The sequence below is a fragment of the Sphaerodactylus townsendi genome, linkage group LG03 (genome assembly GCF_021028975.2).
Source record: "Sphaerodactylus townsendi isolate TG3544 linkage group LG03, MPM_Stown_v2.3, whole genome shotgun sequence".
Lineage (NCBI taxonomy): Eukaryota > Metazoa > Chordata > Lepidosauria > Squamata > Sphaerodactylidae > Sphaerodactylus > Sphaerodactylus townsendi.
The window spans coordinates 11,303,197-11,330,665 of NC_059427.1; the positions used below are offsets into that span (position 1 = coordinate 11,303,197).

General features: G+C 50.6%; 1 protein-coding gene across 1 annotated transcript; it reads right to left on the reverse strand.

Annotated features, from left to right (window-relative positions):
* Positions 1–27,031, reverse strand: LOC125428697 (E3 ubiquitin-protein ligase TRIM39-like). Its single transcript, XM_048489238.1, has 8 exons — positions 26,581–27,031; positions 25,671–25,766; positions 23,823–24,053; positions 22,696–22,718; positions 6,866–6,984; positions 5,785–5,817; positions 473–1,319; positions 1–238 (listed from the first exon to the last, which is right to left on the reverse strand). Exons 1-7 carry the CDS (start codon positions 26,992–26,994, stop codon positions 499–501), a joined length of 1,737 nt encoding a protein of 578 aa, XP_048345195.1. The 5' UTR covers positions 26,995–27,031; the 3' UTR covers positions 1–238; positions 473–498.
* Between the last annotated feature and the right edge of the window lie 438 nt (positions 27,032–27,469).

Sequence of the window (27,469 nt, forward strand, 5' to 3'; positions counted from 1 at the left end):
GGGACTCTGTGTGTGCCCACAGAGAGGGCTCTGAGTGCCACCTCTGGTACCCGTGCCATAGGTTCGCCATCACTGCCATAAACCAAAGAAAAGAGAAAGTCCAGAATATTAACTTAAACTTGCAGAGCCTCATTTTCCTCTGCAGGATCTTTCAAGTTGTTTCTCTTGTGCCGGAGGGGAATGGGGGCTAAAGGAGGCTGAGCGGGTGTCTATTCAAACCTCTCCTTGACAACAACTACCGTGTTTCCCCGAATATAAGACAGTGTCTTATATTAATTTTTGCTCCTAAAGATGCGCTATGTCTTATTTTCAGGGGATGTCTTATTTTTCTGTGTTCTGTTTGTCGGGCATGCTTCCAAACAAAAACTTTGCTATGTCTTACTTTCGGGGGATGCCTTATATTTCGCACTTCAGCAAAACCTCTACTATGTCTTATGTTTCGGGGATGTCTTATATTAGGGGAAACAGGGTATGTTACTTTTATTTTCAGATAAGATACTAGGAAAAGGGGGGATGTTGCAGAATGTTGGGAAAATGTCTCCATTTTACTCCAGTCAGTCTTGGTGGCTGGAAGCCTGGAGAGGCCTTGACAGGACTCTTTAAAGGGAGGAACTCCTGAGAAACAAGGTTTTCTAGCTGATGCTGCTGGTGTGAAGAGAAGATTGGAAGAAGAGAGTTTGAAGTGGCCTTTTCCAGATACCCAAAAGAAGGGCAGGAGGGTCTCTCCAGAGAAGGACTAAAGGGGGGAGCTTCTGAGAAAGAATATTTTCTGATTGATGCCCCTGGTGTGAAGAGAAAGTCTTCAGACGAGAGTTTGAGGGTGGCTTTTCCATATACATAAAAGAAGGGCAGGAGGGTCTCTCCGGAGAAGGAGGCTCCAGAGAACTCATAGATGAGGGCTCCTTGGTCAGCATCGAAAAAAGACACTCGACCCCCATCATAGTTCAGACAGACTCGGATCCTTTTGGGCTCCTCACTCAGGAACAGGGGGACTTCAGAGCCTTTTACGGCAGCCCAGTAATCTCCCCCTCCCCACTTGCCCACCTCCCAGATCCCTTCCTCAGGGCTAAAGATAACCTCTCCCTTCCTCCGCACAGACTTTCTGGCCACCCCCACAGCCCATTCTCCCTCCCTTCCCACAAGGACATCCCAGAAATGGCGGCCTCCTGTGAATCCCTCACGGCCCAACACAGCACAATAACAGTCAAATCTCTCAGGATTGTCGGGCAGAGCTTGAAATTTTCCTTGTCTCACGGTTTTCCGATCTTCAGACAGATTTAGCAGAGGATGGGCCGTGTCTGGATCCAGCGTCACATTTGCTGTTGGAGGAAAATGAAGAGACAAGAAGAGAAAGATTTTCAGCTGGGAGATTTCTCCCTCTGGCCGCTTATGCTTCCTGCCCATCGTGGCCTCCTCTCAACGCTTTAAGCTTTTCCTTCTCCGTACCTCTTAAAAGGCAGAACGCTCTTTTGCTGCGATTCAAGCAAAGGCAGATAAAAGGCACAATTAAAAACCCACAGGAAGAAAACCCATTTCCTACCATCTCCAATCCCGAGCAGTTAACCTTCAGACAGAAGAGAACCATGGATATTTTTTGGAAAGAAATCACACGTGAAAAAGCATTTACACAAACACCCAAATCTCATGAAAAGGAGCAGAGGCATAGAATGGGTTGAACGGGTTGTGGCTCTTACTCCTGATCTGAGACACATCTCAAAGCTGAATTTGGCTCTTATTGACACTGAAGAAAACACAGAGATTGGAAGGGGGTTGCCTTGACTTTCACCCGGCCAGTGAGATGAGTTTCTCAAGTGGCACTGGGGACAATTTGAATTTAATTGAAAGAACAAAGACTGGACTGTGTGGTTTCCAGGCTGTATGACCATGTTCTAGCAGCATTTTCTCCTGACGTTTCGCCTGCATCTGTGGCTGGCATCTTCAGAGGATCTGATGGTAGTAAAGCAAGTGGAGCATATAATTATTGTGCTGAGTTGGGCCATGAGTCTTCGACAATACAAAGACTGGACTGAACACAAAGAATGTGCTGCAAACTAGTAATATGTCAGCAGCAAAGTGATGGTAAAGGCCCTCCTGCATCCTTTAGAGGACGTCTGCGAGATCAGACCTTCCCACCACAACCTTTCACCCTTCTGTATTTTTAATAATTGTAACATCCAGCCAGGTGTGATCAAAAAGCTTACACAATATTTTGTGCCAATTTAAATAATCATGAAGGGATTACATGGATTTTGTTTTTGTTTGGGGGAATATTCCTGTACCACAAGAATGACATTACTGCCCATTCCAACCTTCAATTATTTGTTCTAAGAATCATTTTTTTGTTATAAGAAATCCACTCATTCAAGAAAACCTTGAATCAAAACCAGAAAACCTTGAATCAAAAATACCCCGTTAATAGTTTCTGTGCTTCACAGCAAAGGTAACTTAGTGGTGGTAGCAGGGGGTACAGAACAGGATTTCGATTCCCTTGACAATCTCTGAGTCTTCTGGAGAGACTCGGGGGCTTCAGTGGTGGTTTCCTCACAGGGATGGGCTTGTGTGGTTTCCTTGTTGCTGGCGTAGCTACTGATAAAGCACAGTAACCATGGGATGTCTGCATGGCAGGTTTTCCCACAATTCCTCTCTTTCAGTCCCCCAGAACTGCCCATCCTGTTCTACTGGGTCACCAGGGTTGGGCAATTAACAAAAATCAGTCGTAGCATGTAACTATATCATTATTATACTCATAACACAGCACAAGTGACTGGAATTCATCTCTGAATATCGAGTCCTTCCCAAGGGCCTAGGATATTAGAGGTATTTGCGTAAAATGTGTGCAGTTCCTAGAAGTGCTGCTTTCTGCAGCATGTGGACTGATGTTTCGTCCAAGTTACTGATGTTCTTTTTCGCCACAGTCGTTGGACTTCAATTTGTAGGTCCTTGTATTTCGTGATCTTTTCCATTTCTTTGGGCTCTACCCTGCTGTCAACTGGCACTGCAACATCTATGATACAAACATGTTTTTTTCTCTACCACTGTTATGTCTGGGGTGTTATGTGCCAGGTGTTTGTCTGTTTGTATTCCAAAGTCCCAGAGAATTTTTGCTTCTTCATTTTCAGTGGTCTTCTCTGGCTTGTGCTTTTTAAATAATAATAACAACAATTATTATTATTTATTCTTCTTCTTCTACAAAATACACGGCAGCCAGGTATCACTGTCGGTGTTGGTCTGCATCACCATTGAGTCCCAGGCAGGGGCGTAGGACGTTGTGACGTATTGGCAAAGGATGTTTGCGGAGCTCAATAGCGCGGCTTTTTGAAGTTGACAGATGTTGATTTTGTCGATGTTAATTTCTTTCAAGTGCTGTCCCAGGTCTTTTGAGACAGCACCCAGCACGCCAATGACCACTGGCACCACTGCTGCTGGTTTATTATTATATTATTATTATTATTATTATTATTATTATTATTATTATTATTATTATTATTATTATTATTATTATTATTATTATTATTATTATTATTATTATTATTATTATTATGGTAGATTTCACAGCTGCCAGATCTTTAGCTGGTTGTTGGCCTTCATTACAATTCAAGCCTCACCCAGAGGCCTAGGAAGTTGTAATGTACCTGCGTAGTATTCGTGCGGATCCCAGCAGGGCTGCCTTCTGAATTTGACAGATGTTAATTTTGTCAATTCGAAGATGTTTCAAGTGCTGCCCTAGTGTTTTTGGGATGGCGCCCAGCATGCCGATTACCACTGGGACGACCTCAGCTGGTTTGTGCCATAGATGCTGAAGCTCGATTTTCAAATCATGGTATCTAGTGACCGTCTCGTGTTCTTTTTCAATGACCCTGCTGTCACCGGGGACTGCTATGTCGATGATGGTCACTTTCTTGTCCTCGATCACAGTGATGTCTGGTGTATTGTGTTTCAACACTTTGTCCATTTGGATTCGAAAGTCCCACAGGATCTTGACCTTCTCATTTTCTGTTAATTTCTCGACAATGTTCCCACCAGTTCTTAGCTGTTCTTATGTTGTAATTCTTGCATAAATTCCAGTGGATCATCTTGGCCACTGAGTTATGTCTCTGTTTGTACTCAAACTTACAGGCCCTGCAGAACTCACCAAGATCCCGCAGGGCCCGGACAGCTGGAGGAAGAGTGTTTCACCAGGCAGGGGCCAGGGTCAGCCGCATCATTAAGGGGCCGGGAACCACCAGCAAATTGGCCTCTGCTGAGCGCAGAGGCCGAGTAGGGTCATATGGGGTAATGCGGTCCCGAAGGTACGAGGGTCCCAGGCCGCGTAAGGCCTTAAAGGTCAGCACCCAAACCTTCGGAATTCAACTGGGAGACAATGTAGGCAACGCAACACAGGTTGAATATGATCACAGAAGGCGCCCCCTGTGAGCAAACAAGCTGCCACATGTTGGACCAGCTTTGACCTCCGGATCAAACATAAGGGTAGACCTGCGTAGAGCAAGTTACAATAATCTAATGTGGAGGTGACCGTTGCATGGATCACAGTGGCTAGATCTGCATGGGAGAGGAAGGGAGCCAGCCGCCGGGCCTGACAAAGATGGAAAAATGCAACCTGGGTTGTATGGGCCACCTGGGTCTCCATTGAAAGAGATGAATCCAGGTGGACCCCCAGGCTGCGAACGGAGGAGGTCGGCACCAGTGAGACCCCCTCCCACACTGGCGGCTGGAAACCCCCAACCCCCCCCCCCCCCCGGCAGCCAAGCCGAAGGATCTCTGTCTTCGATGGATTAAGTTTTAACCACTGGGATTACCACTGGGACGACCTCAGTTGGTTTGTGCCATAGACGCTGAAGCTCGATTTTCAAATCATGGTATCTAGTGACCTTCTCGTGTTCTTTTTCCATGACCCTGCTGTCACCAGGGACTGCTATGTCGATTATTATTATTATGATGGTAGATTACTACTACTACTACTACTACTACTACTACTACTGCTGCTGCTGCTGTTGATTTAATAGACCGCTCCATCCCCGGAGGGTTCGGAAAGGTCCAGAGAATGTCTTTTTAACTAAGGCAATCAGACAACCAGGTACACATACAGGGAGCAAAACAGAGCTAAGCCAGCATTCGATCTGCATACATGACTGTGGCAAACGGAAGCTCCCCAGTTCAGTTCACAGAGCTAGAAAACATCTGCCTTCATGATGTCTCCTGCCCAGAAAGGTGCTCCTGAGCAACAGCAAAGGAGGCAGCAGAACAAGCTGAAGCGGAAACTTTGGAGTGGCTGAATGGAGTTTCAGTTCTCCTCCCAAACATCAAACACAAATTATGTGTGAGCAACCAGAAAAGAACACTCTAGCATGCTGAACGTCTACCTTTATATTATGCTATTCCATAAACAAAGTATTTTCCCTCTCAAACTGGTACATCCATCAGACAATTTATAACACCTTGAAAATGAGGGAAACCTAGGAAAATCCACTTAGAGAAATGGGATTCCCAACGTGGTCTGTGCTTCTCATGGGGAGGATTCTGAAAGAACCTCAAGGGATGAGGCCCACCAACCATTCTCCCAAAATGGTGGCAGGCAGGTGGAAGGAGGCAGTTCATCCCCTCAGAGTTCACCTCATCTTTCACCCTGACAGACCTCCTCACAACAAGAAGGAACTGCCTGTGGCAGGAATGGAAAGATGAAGAGGAACAAAACTAGAGCATCCATGTTCTCTCTCAGACAACACCAAGTAGACGAGCACACATTATAAGGTGAAGGTTTTGATTGGTATATGAAGAAAAACATACCTTTCTGAGAGCGAAGTCCAGAATCCATAGTGTCTGTGGAAGCAAAGGGACCGAAAGTGAACAGCAGATCTTTGTGCCTTTCACAAATCTTGTGACAAAAACACCAACTAACCATATTGTTTGTTTTTTTCTTGGGGAGGGAAGGGGGTAACTCTGTTTAAGACAGCATTATCAGTCCCCTTGAGACCACTCTGTGAACTCACCATGGACACAGTCTAGCAAAGCTGCCCAATCAGTCAAAGGGGACAGTTTGCATGGGGCCAATGTGGTCACAAACACAATGCAATGAGAATGGGGGTAGAAGCAGTGGTGGGATTTAAATAATTGGTTCCAAAAGGACTCAGTGGTGGGATTACAACCAGTTATTCGAATGAGACAAAAAACTAGCTACCAGTTCTACCGAACTGGTGCGAATAGGCTGAATCTGGGTAGAAGTTCCTGTAAGGGGTCAGGTGGGGGTCTCCAGTATGTGTGGATGCCCTGAAGGGCAGTTTCCTCCCCCTCCCTCTCATTTTGGGTGGTCCTTCTGCCACTGTCTCCCCGTTGGACAGTGCACAGACACAAAGGACTACAGAGCAGCAACAGAAGAAAATCCAGAAAAACCACATCATGAAATTAAATCTGCGGGAGAATTCTGACCACAACACTTTCCATGGTGAACTAAAATAGCCTTGTGAATTGGTACATACAATTCTCACATTCCTGGGTCTGCTAATAATGAAAGTCAGGGGTCCCAACTTGGTGCCCACCAAGTATTTCACAAAGTGGCCAGGGAGAGGAGGGACTTCTGCCAAGCAAGGCTTCCAATTGGCTGAGCAGCATTTTAAATTTGTTGACTGAGCAGCATTGGACCTTCACTGTGTGGCTGAAGGTATGCCGCAGCAGCAATTTTGTGGCTAGCTCAGCCTCCCGTGGTAGCAATTTTGTGGCATCTCTTTCGTGGCTGTGCTGTGTCAGAAGTCCAAAGGTGGCCGTGGGCTCAAAAGGTGAAGGCCCTGGAATAAGCCACCTGAAACCCACTAAAACACATCTGGCCCAATCTGATGCCCAGTCTGAAATCCCTGCAGCATTTCCTCATTACCTTTGAATTGCTTCTTGAAGTGCTCCCAAAGGGGATTTAGGTTTGAGAAGTCCCAGATCTGCCACTTCAGTGCAAACGGAAAAGGCAAGGGATTCTTGAATACCTCCATTTCTTCATACCTGGAGAAAATCACATCAAGAGTCTGAGAGAACGGTGAGCGGCCCCACGTCACCCAGCAGGCTTCAGCCAGAGGAGCGGGGAGTTGAACCTTTTCTCCAGATTAGAACCCACTGCTCTTAACCACTACACCACACTGGCAGGCTACAAGGCTCTTCAGAGAGTAATGTCCACCTCCCTGTGTAGTCGTGCCGCGCGGTCAGCGCAAGAACGAGACGAGACGCGGAGATAACATCTGGTGGAGATCGCCAGCAGCGGGAGCGCGGGGGTCCGTGTTCCTAGCGAATCTCCCGCGTGCTGGTTCCTGGCACCTTTTATTATGATTCTAATGGGGGCGTGTAGAGGGGCGGAACGGGAGAGTCCGGGAGCACGGAGAGCTGAGAGATCATCATGTGATGCATGATCTCACCTCGGCTGCTACGCATGCGAGAAGAGCTAAGCAGGCTGCCTGGGCCTAATCCTCACCTGGGGCAGGTGATCATTTGTCCCTTTGTCTGGGACTCTCGCGTGACTGAGCCAGATGGATTCATGGCGACCGACTGCATCTACACGGGGTTGAGGTGAAGTGGGGGCGCGGTAAGCACCAGAAGGCCGTCAGAGAGTCCGCTGGTGTGCCAACGTTTCTTCCACGGTGCTGCTGGGTCAGCAGCGGATTACTACATTCTCCTGGTTACATTTTTACATTTTAGCAAGGGGACCAGAAATACTAGGGGGGTGATTTAAAGGGACGGCTTTGTCTCCTCCTCCGCCGCCGTCTGGTCAAGCTTCGACCCGAGCTGCTTGTGTAACATTAGAACTTGGCTGCGGGTAAGGGAAATCTCGAGGGGCTTCTTACACACGCTAAGCAGGCAATATTAGACACACATTGAACGTAAACAAGATCCGGGATAATGCAAGGCATACAATCAAACCAATGCAGAGCTGCACAATAGCACACTCAACTATCCTCCCGGCAATAGCCAGCTCCAGAGGGCTGGACCCACCCAATGGGAGCAAAAACATCATACTTCAGATTAGATACAACTTCTTGCAGCTCAATGCGATACTTTCATATGAATCAATTGGGAATTCATCAGAGAGGTTAAAGCAACACATATTATGTACATTTTCACAACCTTGGTGATGCAACAACAGCAAGTAATCAATAGCGCACGATTATCTAAGGTCGCCGTTTGACCGAAACTCCTGCTGCTCGAGGCGTCAGGGCATCCAGAAGCTGGTGGAGGTAGAAGTTGATAGCAGACTTACGCTCGAAGCGGGCTACAGGCCAAATGCCGGGCCGGATCAGTCTTGTAGGCTAGGAGGCTTTGAGTCCGGGACTCCCACTAAGGAAGTTTCCATAGGGAGACAAACCCGCTTTGAGAGGTGGCGACCGCTGGCCGTCCGACAGGAGGGATCGAAGGCAGAGCGAGCCGGGCGGCGGCGGGCGCCCTCGGGCTCCCCGGAGTGGAAGCCAAATTGGGGTAGGACCTACGGTGAGGCACTGAGGCAACAAAGAGTCCCGGCAGAGAAGTCGAGGCGGGAATGTAATGAACGTTCTCTTCCCCGCGAGGTCCAGAACCAGCCCCTGAGGGAGCAGGATGTTTCGGGCTCAACACTGGGGAATGTCCTCCCATGTGTGTGATACAGTTCCAATTGGCCGGTTAATTTAATGGCCCGAGGTCGGTTCCTCGCTTGACAAGGCCGGGCTGGCGTCGGGCGCAGGTGTTGGAGTTCGCGGGTTAGCTGCACAGTCCTGAAGCGATAAAGGGAAGAGCCAGCCGGGAGGGGATTGGACGACGGGTCCCCAGTCGGCATCATAGAGTTTACCCGATGGATGAGGCATTCATGAAAGGGCTTAACCCAGACCTCCGCTTAGGAAGTCTCCGGGTGCTTCTGCAGACAGGGGAGCAGGCAGGAGCTTTAGCAAGCTCCCAACTCCTAGGTACTGGGCCCAGGCAAAAGGACGAAGGCGTTAACTGGCAGCGGCGGCTGCACTGCTCCCAGATGTTGGTCTGGTGAAAGCTCGCCAGGGGTGGCCATTGTCGCGTTGGCAGTGGGAGGCAGCAGATCAGGCAAAGGATGGTGGCCGCTTGAATTGGTGCGGGCGATTGCAAAGAAGAGCGGACACAGAAGGTTCTCGCGTCTGCGGTGTCACTTGCTTTACGCAGCAGGCTCTTGAGTTTGGTTGGCGGTCGCTTTAACGCTTCCCCAGGTCATTCGGGTCTTTGGAAGGCATTAATGGCCATGCGTTCCTGTTGAGGGCCGCTGGGCAGGATCGCGCTTTAGAGAGATGTGTTCCATCTCCGGGATGGGGGTTGAAGTTTCCTCTTCCTGGGCGCCATTCCATGGGCTGGCCTATCATGGCGAGTCGGAGTCCACAGGGACCTGTAGGAAGAGGGACTGAACACACCCCTTCCCCAGGTTAAGTGGAGGGCCGGTCCCGCTTGTGCCTCCGGGTTCTAGAGCGATGGCGGGGAGAGATCATGATCGAAGATTTTTTTGTTTGAGTTGGAGTTTACTTTAGAGTTTAATATAAGAAGGCTTGTCTTTTGCAGCCTGCTGGAAGGTTGCTGCTTTTAATGCCAATCCCCTACTGGGGAGCCGCCTACCCTCTCTTCTTCTTTAATTGTTGTTGGACAGGGAGGGCAGGAGGTAAAGGCGACCCTGGTGAAGGAAATTGGCTTCAGAGCCGCCATCAGGAGTCGCGCCAAAGAGGCGCAGGGTCCGAGCCTCAGGGGAGGGGACAGAGAGCGTACCTGGGGATTGTGGTATGCATGTTTAATCAGCAACATGCAAAGGGCTTTGGAGCGCTTTGGGGATGGAGTTGCATCCGGGGATGAAGCAATCAGTCGATTAGGAGGCAGATTCCTCGCACACAAGAAGGGGGGGGGGTTTTCTGGTAAGGGGATTGCACCACCGCGGACTCCTTGAGTGGCTAATGCAGGAAGGCTGGAGTGGGGCAATTTCAGGATCGAATTATCTAGGCTTACGCCGCCAGAGATGTCGCCTCCTTAAAGAGAGGCGCTCGCCGGTAAGAGGCCGGAATCTAGCCTAAGGAATGCTTTAATAGATTTGGAAGCAATTATAGTGCTTAAACTATAATCAACTCAATGGCCATCCACTAGACCCAAAGTGATGGTGTGGATTAACTGGGGCCTGTCAGCTGTGCAGCCATGTTACCAGGACGGGCCCAGATTTTAATCCAGGGAGGGCTAGTCAGCCAATTGGCCCTCCCGCCTTTACTGGTCGATGTAAGGAATTCTGAAGAGCAGAAATAAAAAAGACTTTTGACAAAGATCGCTTTATTCAGACATCTCAGAAAGCCTACACGAAGCATGTCAGGAATGGAGTTTTCCAAAAGTACTCAACTATAATATCTTTCCCCTTTTCCCCACCCCCAGTCGGTCCGGTCCCATTCTCATGCCCAAGGAACGGAATGCTCATCTCTCTCTGCAAGATAAGCTCTCCAGCGAAAGCGTGGGTGTTGCCAATGACTGGCTCATCACCGGTGCCCAAGAACTCAGTCATAGGCCAAACCACTGTAAAGAGATTCAGTTCCACTGGAAACCTTTACACTCTGCCTCCTAACAAAACCCCACTCCCCACCGGACTTGGAGGGAAAGGCACCGCGATGGAATGCCTGCAATAAGGAGTGGGCCTCTATGTTTTCCAAGTATACCCATTGATTATGGCTTTCAGATGAATACCCCCGCACCTAAGAAACCAAATACTGCAAGCGACAAGGATTAAAACGAGAGTCCAGGGATCAAATGCACTTCGTAGAGTGCTTGTGACCATCAATTATGGTCACGTGCGGGGGTATCTCCTCGAGTGGTCGGTACTTAAGCATCGAACGAGGAGCCTCCTTGAGTAAACTGGAGATAGGAAAACGGGATGAAGGTTACTTTTAAAGAATTAGGCAGATCTGTACAGCAGTCACATCATTAATCACTTTGTAATCCTAAAAGGCCCCAATGAATTTTTGCCTAATTTGAGTATTTATGAACGCCCGGCGGTTCTTAGTGGTGACAATAGACCCAAGCTCCTAATGCCAAGAACGGAAGTCCGGAAGCGGTGCTTATCCGCTTCTGGAACTTTGACCTCTTCGCTTTGCTGCAGGGCGGTTTGAACTCGACATTTCCATCCCCGCCAGGAAGAAATCCATTGTTCGAATCCCCTGGGGTGCAAACGCCTGTGGGAGTTAGTAGTGGCGGGGAACGAACGACCAGACACGCATTTCAAAGGGAGTTTTGCTACTATGGATGGCGCTTGTTGTATGCGCTACTCGCAAATGGGAATCAATTCACACCAATTATTCTGATGGTATAGTGTAACAACGCAAATACCGTTCTAGAGTTCTGTTCGCTCTTCGACTCCGGGCTTCACTTTGAACGTGGTAGGGCGGTAATGGTCGGGTGGACCCTCAACAACTCGAAAGGCCTTCCAGAACTTCGAGACAAATTAGTCATGGTCGGATACCACCCTTGACGGAGAGGAGTGCAGGCTATAAATATGTTGAATAAAACAAACGCGCTAACTTCGCAGCGGATGGGATGGTGGAGCAGGGAACAAATGCGCTTTGTTTAGAGAATAACCACCACCACCCACAACACGGTAAGTTACCCTGGCTTTCTGTGGCACCTGTAATAAAATCCATCGAGATAACCTCCCAGGGTCTGGATGCCACTGGAGCTGCTTCAAAAGACCATATGAGGTTTACGGAATAGTTTTGGCCTCAAGAAATCGTGACACCCCTTGATATAGGCTTCATCGTTCTTAAGATAGCGCCACCAAAACTGGCGAATTTGCCGATGCAAAGTCTTGAGAAAAGCAAAATGTCCAGCCGACCTGCGTGGCAGGCTTGAAGAACCTGCTTAATGAGTTGGGGGGCACATACCAACACCCACCCTTTTTCCAGACGCCACCCTCCAAATGCAGCGCTGTATCCCCTCCGGTGGCTCATGCGACCCGGCCCCTCGAAGTTCCTTCGAGGAAGGGGAGATCATGCTGGGAACGGGCGAGGAGCAGTTTCGCGATCGGGTGACGGCTAAACTGAGTTGGGAGGGGAGAGGATGGTGGCGCGGAATATCCCGTAAGGAAGAGACACCTCCCGGCAGACGACAAGGCATCGGCCAGCTTATTAGTTTTTCCAAAGAAATGGACTGTGAAGGAGAAGGGAGAAAAAGTCAGCTCCAGCGAGCTGTTTTGCAGACATCTTGAGGGGTAGAAAGGGCGGCTAAGTTCTTGTGATCTGACCAAACCTGAAGGGGTGTTTGGCTCCTGCCAGTGACGCCAGGTGCTAATTTTAATCGCAGCTGCCCCCCCTTTGTCTCCCACAGTCCAGTTGAAAGTTCAGAGCCTGAAAACTTTTTTGACAAATAAGCACACGTACAAGTTTTCCATCTTTATTTTTTCGCAGGAGGGGAAGCCGAAGCCATCCGCCAGCGCCCACGTGAACGCAGGGAAAGGGAGGTCAGGGTCGGATAAGTTTTAAGATAGGCCTAGAAGCAAATGCTGATTTTAAGCTGGAAAGCTAGTTGACATTCAGGGAGACCAAGGGAGGGAGGCCCCTCGGGTTTAGTTGTCTGTGAATCCTTCCCTTGCGCGTAAAAAAGATCAGTCAGCAGTACTGCCCAGCAAATTGGGGTATAAAATCAACATAGAAGTTTGCAGCCTAGGAAAGACTGCAGTTCCTTCCTAGTGGTGGAGCTGCCATTGTAGGGGTACCGGGGCTTCTATTTTAGACTTATCAACCCATCAGAGGAGATCCGATAGCCCAGATAATTCAAATGGAGGGTTGATGGAAACAACATTTTGAGAGCTTTGCAAACAGAGAATTGCTCACAAACGCTGTAAGTACCTCCTTAACCGCGATCTATGTTCCTCCAAAGTTCCTAATAAACACACGTCAGTTTGTGATAAACGACTACTCCTTTGTATAGTAAATCATGTGCACTCGCTGATTAGTAAAGCCATGAACTGGGGCCCCACTTAACCCGGCGTTCATTAAATATTCATATTGTCCAAACTTTGCATAAACGCATCAGGTGTTCATAGCCCTCCGCAATCCTGACTCGATAGTTTCTCTCAGATCCAATTTAGTAAAGATCCGCCCTTGCCTAGCGATCTAAAAGGCTTCCTTTGATTAAAGGCAGGATATTTGTTGGACATGAAACAGCATTCAATCCACGATAGTACACAATCTTAATGATCCATCTTTTTTTCTTAACAAAAGCACCGGGCAGCATGGTGTTTGCTGTTCTTATAAACTGCTGGGCCAGTTTTATCTAGGCACGGAGTTCCTTCCCGATGGGGACTCATGCGGGTAGGATAATGCCCTTGCAGTTGAGCTCCGGGTTGCAATAAAATCTTACACCGTATCCCTATGGGGGCAATTGATCGCGACTCTTGTTTTGAAACACCCTAGCCAAGTCCCCATACACCGAGGGGATGGCTACGGGTCGGGTAGACTCTGAGGGCGAAGCTGCGGAAACTGGCGGGTAGGGTCATTATGGCGTCTCTCCGCCAGTTCATATGCTCCCCTACAGGAGGATCTGTAATCGGTGGATCCGGCCCCTTCCAAATAAATTTTGGTTCATGTAGCAGCAACCATGGCATACCCAAAACAATGGAATGTTTGGCAACCGGAGCTAGATGAAGCTACCTTCCCAGTGATCAGCACAACGGAGGAGGACAGGTTATGCTTTAAACCGGAAATGACCCCCAGCCTGAGCGGACTCCGTCCATTTGAGTGAATCCCGGATGGGTTTCACTAAGGGGATCCGGCTCTGCCGAAGCTCTCAGCCACTTTAAATGCATTAAACAGTGGGCAAACCGAATCAACGAGGGCTGAGGCCAGAATGCGCCAGATATAGTTTAGCTGGGCTGGCTACGGGCTTGAATGTTAATGGAGCCGCCTTCACTCACCGAGTCAGGAGTAGGGTCCCATGTCCACGGGAAAAGCGGACGAAAGGCAGACTGCCGCCTCTCCTTCCTCAAGTCGCCCTCGAGACCGCTTTGTAGATTCTGCAGGCTGCTATCCAGACCGTGGGGCTTACGGAGGAGACGCTGCTGGAGCCGAACAGGTTTCGCCTTCTTTGGCAATTGGCGTTACACCGGCCAATCGTAGAGGCACAATCCCAACCGGGCGGCGGCGCTCTGAAGTGGTTTCAGTAGAAACGGCGCTGCCGGACTGACTTTACGAGGGAAACCGGGTAGTGCCCGTGGTGGGCGGGACGCCCCGTATACCTAGAAGCGTAGTCCAGCGGGCTGCTACTTCAGCAACCCAGCTCGATCCATTCTGCCATGGTGCGGGATGCGGATCAGAAGCACCGTCAAGTTTGTTATTCACAGCCTCGCAAAAGTGTCTACACTTCATGCCCGCCAATCTGGGGAGTTTGGCAGCCGCCGCAGAGACGAAACTCACGGGCTTAATTCGCAAAGGAGCCAAGGTTCTGCTTACCGGTTTTGACTGTGCGCATAGCTTCATTTTCAGCATCTAAATGTGGGAAACGAAGCCAAGAAGGCTTGAAGGAATCCAGCCACCGCGGCGCGGTTCTTCATCTTGTTGCTCAAAACTGTCACAACCAATCCGGGCTGCCACACCCCATCCAAGACGGACCCGAGTCTCTGATTTTCACGCTCAGACCGATATAAATTCATCGAACTCCTCCATGCGACATCTAGTTGAAGGATGCAGTCTAGAAGCGTACCGCCAAAACGGGCCGGAATGGGGGTCTGTAGTATCCCCCTCTCCTCCGGGCCGCTTCTGGGCACTCCGCCAGCTGAGCTGTGGCTGTACTGGTGGGCGCAAGCGGTGCCAGGCTGCCGGAGCCGGGTGGAGGCACCACCGGGCCAAGAGGAGAGCTGGACCTGGTGCCGTGTTCTTCTAGCTGGTAAGGGAGCGGGCGGCACTGAGGTCCCGAGGTGGCTCCAGCTTGCTGACCCCACGGCAGGAGGGAGCACTGGCAGGAGCGGGGTGAGTGATAATCCCACACGCTGCTGTCACACGCTGTCGCTTTTTCAGATCTTCTTCCAAGGTGCTAATTCCTCTCCTTACGCCAAGGCGCCTTGATGGGCTGCAGGGCCCTTCTTTCAATGGCCAGTTTGGCTTGTTCGTCCCGGCTTCGTAGGGCCGCGGTCAGCTCACTTGGCGCTGGATGGCCTTGATGCTTTCCTCTGGCCGAGAGGTCCATCTTGGATTGATCCAGACTTTGTCATGATCGATAAGTTCTGGTGGTACCTGACGCTGTAGTGCATCTTTGGTACGATTCAACTCAAGTTGTACCTCTTGGCGGGCCGCTTGTAGGGCTTCTCATGGGTCCCGCTGCAGTTTCTCCCTCTCCTCCTCCCAGTACTTTCGCTCATGGGTTCCAGCTTTGCGCCCCGCATTTGGACCAATTTCCCCAGCTTCCCAGCTGTCTTAGAGGGGAGGGGAAGTCATCCGAATGGTAGTGAGGTCCTCTTCGGTTCTTCTTCCTCTTCGACGGGTAGCTCTTCAAGCTCTCCGAGAAATTTCAGGGCATTTGTTGCATGTCACCCGGCCTCAACTTGGGATCGGAGAACGGGAACCGGCACGAAGCTCTCCCAACTGGATCCAGATCCCGCCACTGTCCCACCGAGGTGGTTGAGCCGGCCCCCGCTTTGCCATTGTGGGATCACGGGGATCATCAAAGTAGGAGTCCAGGAACCGCTCAATCGACTCCCCTGGTGCTGCAGCATGCCCGTGAAGTTGGATCTGTTTCTCCTGAACGGTTTGCATCTCGCTTGTAATCCATAATGAATCGGGTGGAACTGATCCACAGGCCGATCCATGTGACAGCTCAATCCACTCTTGATCTCCATGAGTTAATATCCACAACCTTTCGGCCCCGCAGCAGCAGCGAACTGGAACGAGGGACGGAGAGGGTCACCAGAGACGCTCTCCTGGTGGTTCCTCAGAATTTGAAGAGAAGGCTCGAACCCTCTATGGGGCTACCGTGTCTCTACATGATCAAGAGCAACCAACTTCTGCATGTTGACACACCAGAAGTCCAACACTTTGTGGAAAAAGGGATTAATGGATTCCTGGACATAATGTAAGGAAGGAAGAGCAGAAACAAAAGACTTTTTTTTGACGAAAAGATCCTTTATTCAGACATCTCAGAAAGCTCAGACACGGCATGCCGAATGGAGTTTTCCGCCAAAAGCTCAACTATAATATCTTTCCCCTTTCCCCACCCCCCAGTCGGGTCCGGGTCCCATTCTCATGGGAACGAATGCTCATCTCTGCAAGATAAGCTTCCAGCAGCTTTGGTGCTGTGACTGGGTCTAATGCCTGAGCCCAAGAACTCAGTCATAAGAAACCACTGTAAAGATTCGTCTCCACTGAAACCTTTACAGTCTAAAACAGAAGGAGAAGAAGGGGAGAGGGAACAGCTCTAAGCGGAAATTAGAAGGTGAATTTCGGAAGGCACAACTGGATCATTGATCTGTGATGGTTTCAACGCATCCCAGACCAAAGTCGCTTTGACCTGACTCCATGAGGTCCCTTCCCAGAGATTAACATGGATGTCTAAACGATGGGTTGGGACTGTGAGCCGTCAGCCAAGTCCTGGCTGTTGACCGTGATGGGCGGATGTCTGCCTCGCTGTTTTGTTTCCCCACCCCTGTATGCAGCGGGTAAAGCCTCGGCTCGCCACTGGTCGGGCCATTCGGCTGCTCTGATGACGGTCACATCAGCTACCGGTGTCCACCAGGCCCTGAACATGCATCCTTCTATGGCGAGCTCCAGGTATGTACGGAGCTCCCGGCTAGGGCGCTTCCACCGCCGCGATGGTGGCGAGGCTGCTTCTATGCCACGCTGGGGCTTGTAGCCTTTATTGGGTCGGCAGCGGCAACACATGGGCAAGAGGATCAATTGGAGCGCAGCTGGTCTGCAGGCAATTCCTGTGGGATGTTTGTCCAGACCTGGAGATGGATGGGTCCCAGCGTGGAGTCGATCACTCGGGACGATGAACAGTCCCTGTTCAGCGTGTCAGGTTTTGGCAGCACTAGCCCAATAGTCCCGTAGGGATGGGCTCGCGAGTACTGGGTTGGGGCGACAAGAACCTCGTGGGAACTTAAAGGAGATAGGCTGGGTGCATGGCCAGATGCCACGAAAGAGGGGTGGTTTTGGCAGGCCTTGCGTTTGGGTCTGCTCAGTACTCTCCCTCCTGATCCTGGTTGGGAGATGCCCGGCGGGAGTTTCCCGACGGGCAGTCGCTTTCTCCAGTGGAAGCCTTCTGGCATCGTAACTGGTTTTGGGCGGCCTTCTCCTCCTGGGGAGGACCTCCTCCATCGGGTTGTAGGCCCCCCCGCCGGGTTGCCTGCACTCCTCCGGGAAGTGTCCTGACCTGTCGCAGTTAAAGGCAATCCTCTGGGCTGTCCCCTGGTGGTGGAGAAAGGCGGGCGAGGGAGGTTAGCTGGCGCTGGAGGATCCGGCTGTCCCAAGTAAGCTTTAAGCATGTCGGCCAGTTCAGGATCCTTGCCCAGGGTCTGCGATTGCCTAAGTGGCACTCAGTGGAGTATGCTCTCTCTTTAGCGAAGCATGAGAGCTCGCCTCTGGGCCTTCGCTATCTACCTGCCTTTGGAGAGCCTAGCCTGTTCACAAACTCAGCTTAGGGCTCTTGGGGTTTCTTGCCGGATGGTGGGAGAAACTCTGGGTTGGCTGGGTCGGGCATTGGGGGACTTTGATAAATGCCTTATAGTGGCACACCCAGAGGCTGCATCGTGGCGGGGTGGCCTCAGGCAGGACAATCTGATCGCTGGGGTTGGCTAAAGCACGGGCTGCAGTTGAGTTGCTGTGTAGGCGCTACCGAGTATGCCCCCCTGCTGATGCATTGCTGGCGGAACCCGCTTCCCAGATCATCACAAATTGTGCAGGACTCCAGGAGCATGCTAAAGGTGGTTTTCCAGTCGTCCGAACCATTAGGGTGACATTCCTCATGACGTCTCCAGCATGCCTCCTCACGTAGGGGGCTAGTGCGGATTCCTAATGGCCCCGCATGGCTTTATGTGGAGCCCGTGAGGACATTATAGCTCATACGTGTACTGACAACCCGTCGAACTATGCTATCCTCCTCGTATCTGTGAAGTGGACGGGCACAATGAGATATTATCAGCATCGCTCTCCGTCAGGTTTCCCTTTCTTTAGCAGATCGACTAACAGCTTCATGAGGGTCTTTGAAACCCGCTTACGTGGCGCTTTGACAGAGGTGCGTGGCTTCGAAAAAAAGAAGGCGGAGTAGAGGCGGCCGAGCCGCTGGGAGAATTTGAAGGAGGCTGGAGGAGCAGCAAGGAAGGAGGACAGGCTCCAATTTAGTGATAGAGAAAATCTGGGATGAAATTGAAGGTGAAAGATCGAAGGAGGGCGCCTACAGCAAGGGAAGCTATCGGTCTGCAGGCTGATGGCTACATAGCATTGTCTCCATCGCCAGTGCAGTGACATCGGGCGGCGCAGGCTCTGTGCGGCGAGTGCTCGATGTTTTCCCCCAATCCCAGAGATCTAATGTCCCCCCTCAAGTACCATGGACACTGAGCTTCAATCTCAACCAGTTTGCATAGCTCCTCTCTTAATGGAGACCCTGCCGCATTTCGCTAACGCCAGTTCGTTAACGCAGCTTGCTCGCGTTCTGCTTTTGCAAGCTCCCCATACTCACCGTGTTCCGCCGGACGAGAGAGTGTCCTAGGACGCTGAAGCCCTGGATGCGCCTCGACCCAGAGGACAGGCGATCAAACGTGGTCCCTGGATGCGCCGGATCCAGCCGGACTTCGTATCGCCCTTTCCCAGGCTGCACGTGGCAGGGTGGGAGGTTCGTGATTCCCGGTTTCGCACCAGCCAGTCGCGTCGCTGTCAGCGCAAGAACGGACGCAGACGCCGGAGATAACATCTGAGGGAGATCAAGCAGCAGCTGGAGCGCTGGGGGTCCGTGGTTCCTAGCTAATCTCCGCGGCTGGTTCCTTGCACCTTTTATTATGATTCTAATGGGGGCGGTAGAGGGCGGAACGGGAGAGTCCTGAGAGGCTGGAGAGCCGGGAGATCATCATGTGATGCATGATCTCACCTGGTTGCTACTGCAAGGAGAAGAGCTGCAAGCCGCCTGGGCCTAACTCCTCACCTGGGGCAGACTATTGTCCCTTTGTCTGGGACGCCCGTGACTGAGCCAGATAGTTCATGATCCAAGGACTCACACGGGTTGAGGGGAGGGGTGCGGGCGACCAGACAGTCCGTTGGTGTGCCAACGTTCTACCACGGTGCTGCTGGGTCAGCAGTGCATTACTACATCCCTGTAGCTCCTGAGACACCAAAACCACTCCGCAGTTGTAGGGAAGGCTTATTGAAAAATAAAACAGAACATTTTTTTATTCAGAACACCACAGGGAGAGGAAGGACTCCTGTTTTCCTTTGCTGTTTGCAGGGGGGGGGTATTTCTTCATTGTTGCTGCTCCAAAAGGACTATTCAATGGGTGTGAAGCAGCAAAAATATGAAAGTAACTCCCTTCACGGGGGATCTTTGGGCATGAAAAATGGATGAGGGAGAGAGAAATGGCAGGAGCCTTTCTTCCTCTCCAGTGGAATTTCGTGGTTAAATGGGCTCTGTTTTCTCTTTTGACAGCCACTCATCACAGTTGTGGCTGTGAGGAACCAGATCAAACCCAAACAAGCAAAAATCCAGTTTGGCCTTGAGAGCCCCAACCCCACATCCCCTGCTCATCTCTGCCTTGCAAATGTCCAGCGAAAGAGAAAGAAAGTTGAGGTGGTTATAATTCAGGACTTCAGGGGGAGTTGGGGGAGGGGATGAGGCTTAGTGGTGGAGAATCTGCTCAGCAGGTAGATACTCCTGGTCTGCAGCACCTTGAGGTAAAGGGACCAGGGGTCTGTTTCGGGATACAGCAGTTCCACGTGTCCCTGTGACCTTTTACACATTTGAAATTCTACCTTCCAGCAAGCGTGCCTTTCATTTGCAAAAGGCTTTCATTTGCACATTGGTTTTTGCCTCTTCTGAAGCCACCGCAGTGCAAATCAGAGAAGCTGCGTAGTTTCCAAATGCTGACAAAACACAGCTTTTCGGGCTGCTTTGCTTTCTCAGCTAAACAAAATTGCTCAACACAAAGCGTAATTCATTATCTGGGTTTGATCACTCAGCCCCGCCTTCCCCTGCTCACCCAACAGCCCTTCCAGCCATACGACTCTTTGGTTTTCCAGGCTGTTTTTTTAATCACAAATTCGACAGACCAGTGAAATCTCTTGTATTTTTGATACATTCAAGCCCCGCCCTCCCCAAAGGCAACAAGAAACCTCCTCCTGCTCCCTTAGATGAGAGGATGAAGCAACCGGGGGGCCAAAACGGAGGGAGATTCGCAGCAGGGGGTTCTCATCAGAATAGGGAACTGTGGGGCAAACCAAGAGCAAAGTACCCGGCTGCACCTCAAGGGTAAGAGTCCAAATGGCCAAGGACTGCAGGGCCCTGGTTCAGTCCCACATCCAGCCCCATGGCTCCCTGGGTGACCTTAGACAGCCTTCTCTCTCTCTCAGACAGGGTGGTTGTGAGGATGAAATGGAGGAGGGCAGATTTTGGTTCAGCGCCTTCATGTCTTTTTCTCCCTCTCCCAGAACACCAGAGCTCAGGGGCACCCAATGACATTGTTGAGCTATAAGTTTGGGACAGACGAAAGGACGTACTTCTTTACTCGACCAGTAATTCCTTGCTGGTTAAAAGCTTTAACCAGCTTTAAAAGGGGATTAGACAGATTCATTGTCCACCAGCAGCTATGAGAATTGGTGACTTGAGGGAGCCTCCACAGCCAGAGGCATTTAACTGGTGAATAACACTGCCAGGAGGCAGCAACAGGGAAAGGTCTCGGCCTCTGAGCCTTGTTTGTTGGCCGTCCAGGACTCTTGACTGGTCACTGTGAGAAACAGGAAGGTGGACTCAATGGATGGCTGGTCTCAGTCAGAAGGCCCTCCTTATGTTCTCAAGGGTGAGGCTGACGGGCAGTGGAAGAAACAAGTCACATGACATCACTAGTCACGGAAGTGTCCTTCCTGTGGTTCCTTTTCATCGTTTGCCCCCCCGTGGGAGGTGTGGAATCTTTGAGTCCTATAATCTCACAGAGAAATGTCTCTTGCTCTAAATCTACCTGGGGAGACCTGCAGTAGAAGCACAAGTTTCCTGAACACCAGCCATGTATGCCCCATAATGGGCTGCTAAGCGTGACTAAGGAGTTATTTTGGAAGCCCAGTTGTTACTATGGCTGCAGCTGTAGGGCAACGGCAACATCATGGCTTTTTGACAGAGGGTTTCCTCTTCTCAATGGCTGATGTGAAAAGAAAGAAGAAGAGTTTGGATTAATATCCCCTCCTTTCTCTCCTGCAGGAGACTCAAAGGGGCTTACAATCTCCTTGCCCTTCCCCCCTCACAACAAACACCCTGTGAGGTAGGTGGGGCTGAGAGAGCTCCAAGAAGCTGTGACTAGCCCAAGGTCACCCAGCTGGCGTGTGTGGGAGTGCCCAGGCTAATCTGAATTCCCCAGATAAACCTCCACAGCTCAGGCGGCAGAGCTGGGAATCAAACCCGGTTCCTCCAGATTATATACACGAGCTCTTAACCTCCTACGCCACTGCTGCTCAAGATAAAAAAGCACACTGAGGGAGAAGGGGGAATTATTGCCTTTCCCGCTCCCTCACAGCCCTGAATGTCGGACAAATTGCCAGTGTAGAAACAGCCAAGGACTAATTCTGAGCAGAGGCAGCACATTTAAGGGTCACGTGGTGGTAGGAAAAAGTGGGAAACAAGCCACACTCACCAACTCCAGCTTCCTCAGGCAGAGTCTCACACTACCCTCCTTAACACCCGGAGCATATCACATTGGGTTCGGCAACCATGACAGTGTTCACCTCTAAAGTGCCCCCGTAGCCAGCCCTGATACCAACCGAGGCATTATTCGGGGCAAATAAAGTTTCCAGACTGCCATTTTGTAGAACGAATGTCCTTGAGGATACTCCAACACTGTATTTCCTGGAGTATTTTTTAATGTTGTTTTGGAAGCAGCTACCACGGCAAGACTAAGACCTTCACTGAGTGAGGGAAGATCAGCTGCAGCAGCCCTTTGGTTGGCTGACTCCACCTCCTACAGCACCCATCTTGTGCCAACCATTTTGTGCCTGTGCCGACGACAACATGACAGAATACCAGAGGTGCAAGGAGGCTGGGAACCCCTCCTCAAGGGATGCACAGGTAGGGGGTCATCATAGACACACACACCCCATACAGTTTCATTTCACAATTTCCTATTGTCAAGGCTCTGCACATAAGCCGTTTGCCACTGACAGACAAATGGAGACTCACAATCTTAGCTACACCTGGTTTGGCCATCAGCTGCAACACTACTTTGGTCACATTATGAGAAGACAAGATTCACCGGAAAAGACAATAAAGCCAAGATAAGTGGAAGGCGGAAGGAAAAAAAGGAAGACCCAACATGAGATGGATGGACTCTACAAAGGAAGCCTCGGCCCTCAGTTTGCAAGACCTGAGCAAGGTTGCGTATGATAGGACGTTTTGCAGGATATCGATTCATCGGTTGGCCCTGAGTCGGAAGCGATTTGATGGCACTTAACACACAACACACAACCCGGGAGGACCTCGTCCTTCACAGGCGACCCACACCCCTTCTAGTGTTACAAAAGGTAATGAGAAAGATCCACTCACCTCTGCAAGATGCTTCTGGCACCCTAAAGAAAAATGGCAGAGAGAGAGAGAAGAGAGACCTCAGTTCTTGCTAAAAGGCAACATCAGGAAAACCCCTCAGACCCTGCAAGATTCTGCTCTCTGGCCCTTTTCTTGCATTCAGCCAGCAGACGACACTCAAAGGCAGGGGTCTGTCTCCATCAAGTGGGTGGGAATCTCCATGAGGTTGATATCAACAAAGTGGGGACATTTCAGAGTAGAGCCGGGTGATCTGCTCTGAGGACTCAACAGTGGCTACTTTCCCACAGGGATTTCTCCACATGCGGAAGCAGGAAGTCTCATGATTAGGGTGGGTCGCTCTCGTGGCCACCTGTGCATGCAGAGGCATCCCCTGCAACCTTGCTTGCTTCAATCCTATCTCTGTTATTTTCCTTCTTGCCACTGGAGGGCAAAATAATAGCCAGATTTCAGGAGCATTGTCACATCTTGCTGTTCCCCAGCTTTCACTTTTTGTGACTATTTAGTCGTTGTTGCAGAGTTATAACTGGAAAGGTACAGCCTGCACTTTATTTATTTGGAATCTAATTCTAGGAATTAGTGCAACAGATCACTATAATGTTACAATGTAACAATCTAGCCATTGCACCTTTTATTTAAAGTTTCAGAAATGTCATCTGATGGGGTGGGGGGGGGGGGGAAGGGTGGATCCAGGCACTGAGAGAAGCAGAGCCAAACCTGTCATCTTTTAGCCTTTTAAAGATCTTTCCCACTTTTGCTGCAGTGTTGTAACATGGCTCAGCAGGCAAAAGAAAGTCTGGGTCCAAATCCCGTGAACCAGGTTTGACTTGCATGTAGCTCCCTGGACTGTTGGTTGACACACAAACACACTTCCTCTTCTTCTGAGATGGAAGCTTAGTGGCCTCAGCCTATCAGGGACTTTCAAATGGCCCCTCTATTTTTTCCAGTCTGTGGCTGGTTGGAAATTAAATACAGAAGATGGGAAAGTAGACCATGAGGAGGGGGGAACACCTGCCAGCAAATACAAATAGGGCTCATTTGCTTTTGTGCCAGGTGAAGGGTGAACAGAGAAGGTCTGGAGACAACTTTTCCCCAAAGGGGAGCCAGAGCTGTTTTTGCCACCCTCTTACCTGCAGGAGTTCAATGGCCGGCTGCTGACACTTCTCCTCCATGTCCTGTATAAGGTTGTCCACAGAGGAGAGGGCCTTAGATAACTCGGCCAGACGCTGCTCCCGGTTTTTTGCCACCTCTTTCTCCACCTCTTCCATCTGGGCCAGCAGAAGTTTCTCTTGCTCCTCCAGAAAAGTGTGCAGCTCCCTGAACTTGGCTACTGTCTCTTGTTTCTGTTCTGTGGTTTGCTTCTGATATGGAAAGAGAAGGAAATTGGGTCAATATAACAAACGCAGATGGCGTTTGCAGTGACAGATCAAACGTAGGCGATTCTATTAGAAGGGCACGTTGGCTTTTCATTAAGATCACATCAACATTTGTCAGGGCTGGAGAACAATTTCTACGGACTTTGTCACAGTACACATGGAGCTCACTGAAACTCTTGGGCTGATTACGCACAGGCAACACGGTTCATGGAACCTGCTTTAGTTGCCTGTGCTGCCGTTTGCACAGTGGGGGCAGGGACCAGCCAGGATCGTTTGAATCGTGTAGGCAGGAGGGCGCTGTTTTCGTGTGAACCATGCAGCCATGAATCCTCCCGCCTGAGAATCTACCTCCACCCAAGAATCCCCACCACCACCTACCAGCATGGCATGGCGGTCACCTATCAGAGTAGCCACTCTGCTGGCAGCTACCTACAGAACCCACCATAATGGTGGATGGAAGGGGTGCAGATTGAATGCTTCCTGCTTGCCGTACTTCGCATAGGCAACAGAAAGCGTATGAAATCCAGGCTAAAGAAAAAAAGTCACTAATGTAACAATTTTCATTTCACCCGGTTTCTGGCCAATAATATTTATTTATTTATTCATTTGATTTGATAGACAGCTCTATCCCCAAAGGTAGCATTTAGCGTTAGAAGCATTTGGGCTCCCCCCCCCCCCCAACACACTTTTTAAAAGGGCCTAACCCGTTTTACTTGGCCCGTGCAGAATCAGCCTTGGAGAGATTCTTCCAGCCACAGAGGACTGCTCCATCTGCAGCAGAAGACCCAGAGAGCAGAAGGGGCTTCTTGAGTTCATTTGTTTTCCCAATAAAAAGACATCCCATCTACTGACACCCCCCCCCCCGCCCCCACTTCCAAACAGACAAAAAGGCACAATGTTTGAGTAGAAATACCACTGCGGAGAAAAGAGATAAGAAGCCCCCTCCCCTCAATCGGCCTCCCTGGCTGCATGTTGGGCAAGAAAAAACTGCAGGGGGAAAGAAAGATCCACACATTACTGAGAATCCTGAGGACTTTCCCCCTCAGAATCAATCAGCCATGGCTGCACGTCCCTTGGCCCAGTCCAGGGTTGGTGGAGGATCTCTCAGCATTTCTACCCAGCATTCCTCTGGGGGTGGGGAACCCTCATCTCTTTTCAGGGATTGCTTTCGACGTGCAGGGTTGGTGCATCCACATCCATGGGGAACTGGCACATACGTGCAGCTGCCCAGAATTTACCCCACAGCGCAGAGAACCATGAAAAATCAACTGATTCTGACCCAATCAAAATCCCCTGAGAAGAAAAAGAAGTTTGAGGGGTGGTCTTGTTCTGGATAAACAACCGGGGCAGCCCACCCACTAGGCAGCCCTAGAGAACCATCTCGGGGTCCAGGGGCACCAAGAGTGGGCCATTCTGCAGCATCCCCAGCCCCACTTCCTGGATACTGCTCAGAACGGCAATCTCAGTCTCCCTTTGGTTGGCTGGTCTACTTCCCAACTGGGGGGAGGGGCTGCCTCATGGGTCGACTTTTTTGCTATTTGCACACGATCCCCCAATGCTAGTTCTGGAAGCTGCTCCCTTCCCATCCACAATGAAACTTACCAGCAGGTCTCGGCTTTCCTTCACCACGTCCACTTTACACGCTAGAATTTTTACTCTTTCCTCCTTCAGGTTATCCAGACAATAGCAGAATTCATCCTAGGGGAGGAGAGACTCGAAACTGAGATTGGTTTCTTTTTTAGAAGTTTACTATAAAACATACAAGAAGCAAAACTGTTTTTAAGGACCAAACTACAGATGTAACTGCCCCACATCTGTAATGGGATCTTCAACAATATTTCCCAAATTGTATATATGTTTTTTTTATATATAATATTTTATATTGTTCACCGCCCTGAGCACTTTGGGGATAGGGCGGTATATTAAATCTGATAAACAAAACACACACACACACACACAAATAAATAAATGAAGACTCCCAGATGCAAAGAATGCCGTGGCAAAGAGACTGACCCTGCGCTTGACCTCCTACCTGCTTCGTCCACAGGAAAGTTTTCCCAGGAAGTGGCAAAGGAGTGGCCACTGTAGAAACCAGACAGGCCACCAATGAAGGGCAAGGAAATGGGACTGAGCTGCACGTGTTCCTCAGCCAGAGGGGGACTCCAGTGAAAGGCTGGGGCACCAATATGGGCAGGACAGGGCAAGCAGCAAAGGGGGGATCTCCGGGGGGGGGGGCAGGGTGGAAAGGTGGCAGCCAGGCCCTTCCCTCCATCACGAGGTTAAGCCCTTTCCTCGTGCCCCTTTTTTATCCATATATTAGATGCTGCTTTGGGAGCCAATGGGGTGGGGGTGGGGCGAATATAATATCGCATATTTTAAATTATCTTGGTAGTTACAAATCAGCAAGCAGCACTGACCACAAGCTGAGAGAGCTTTGCTCCAAAGTGAGATTTTGAGCCACATTCAAGAACCCAGAAAAGTCTGTTCCCCCAGCCCTCCATCTCTTGCTCACCCTGTTTCCTTGGGACGCCTCCTCCAGAGGGATCACCTGGTGACCTCTGTGCACCTGGGATCTGCCGCAGACCAGGCAGAGCGGGGCCTCGTCCTCCCGGCAGAAAAGCTTCAGGGGCTCCTGGTGCTTCTCGCAGATCCCCCCCTTCCCTCCCACAGGACGGAGTTTCTGGATTAGTTCCACGAAGTTGGCCAGCTGGTGGTTGGGCCGGAGGGTCCCCTCCTGCGCGGGTCCTCTGCAAAGAGGGCAGGAAGCCTCTGCCCCCTCCAAGCCCCCCCAGCTGTGGGTCAGGCAGGCCCGGCAGAAAGTGTGGCCGCAGCCAGCAATGGTCACCGGGTCCCTGAAGAAGTCCAGGCAGACGGAGCAAGAGGCTTCCTCGCACAGCTCCTCCAGGGGACCCGCCGCCGCCGCCATGGCCAGAGAGGAGCTACTTTCGCTTTCCCTTCCTGCAAAGGACTTCCTCCTCCTGCTGCTGCTGCAGGACTGACGCTCTGGAAACAGGCAGCTGCCGGGGCGGGGAGGGGGGGGGCGGAGCCTGGGGGGAGGGAGTTGCTTTGGTGGACATTTGGAAGCACCTCAGGAGCTAGGAAGATGTTTCCTTTCGCATCCCAAGAAGTCCAGGGAAAGCTGGAAGGAAGCGCAGGGATGCAGCGGAGCGGATTTATCAAGGCAAGGGGAAGAACCCCCCAGCATCTGCCTCTTCCCAAAACAACAGCCAGGGTCAGATTTCCCCCATCCTCCTTATTGGGGGCGCAGTGGCAGAAACTCTCCCAATTTATCCATTTCAGATTTTGTTTACAAATAAAATGAAACTTTTATTATATTTTTCTGTAAGTTTAGATGGAAATAATCACTGTATTAGATAGAAGATAGGATTTGTTCTGCGTCT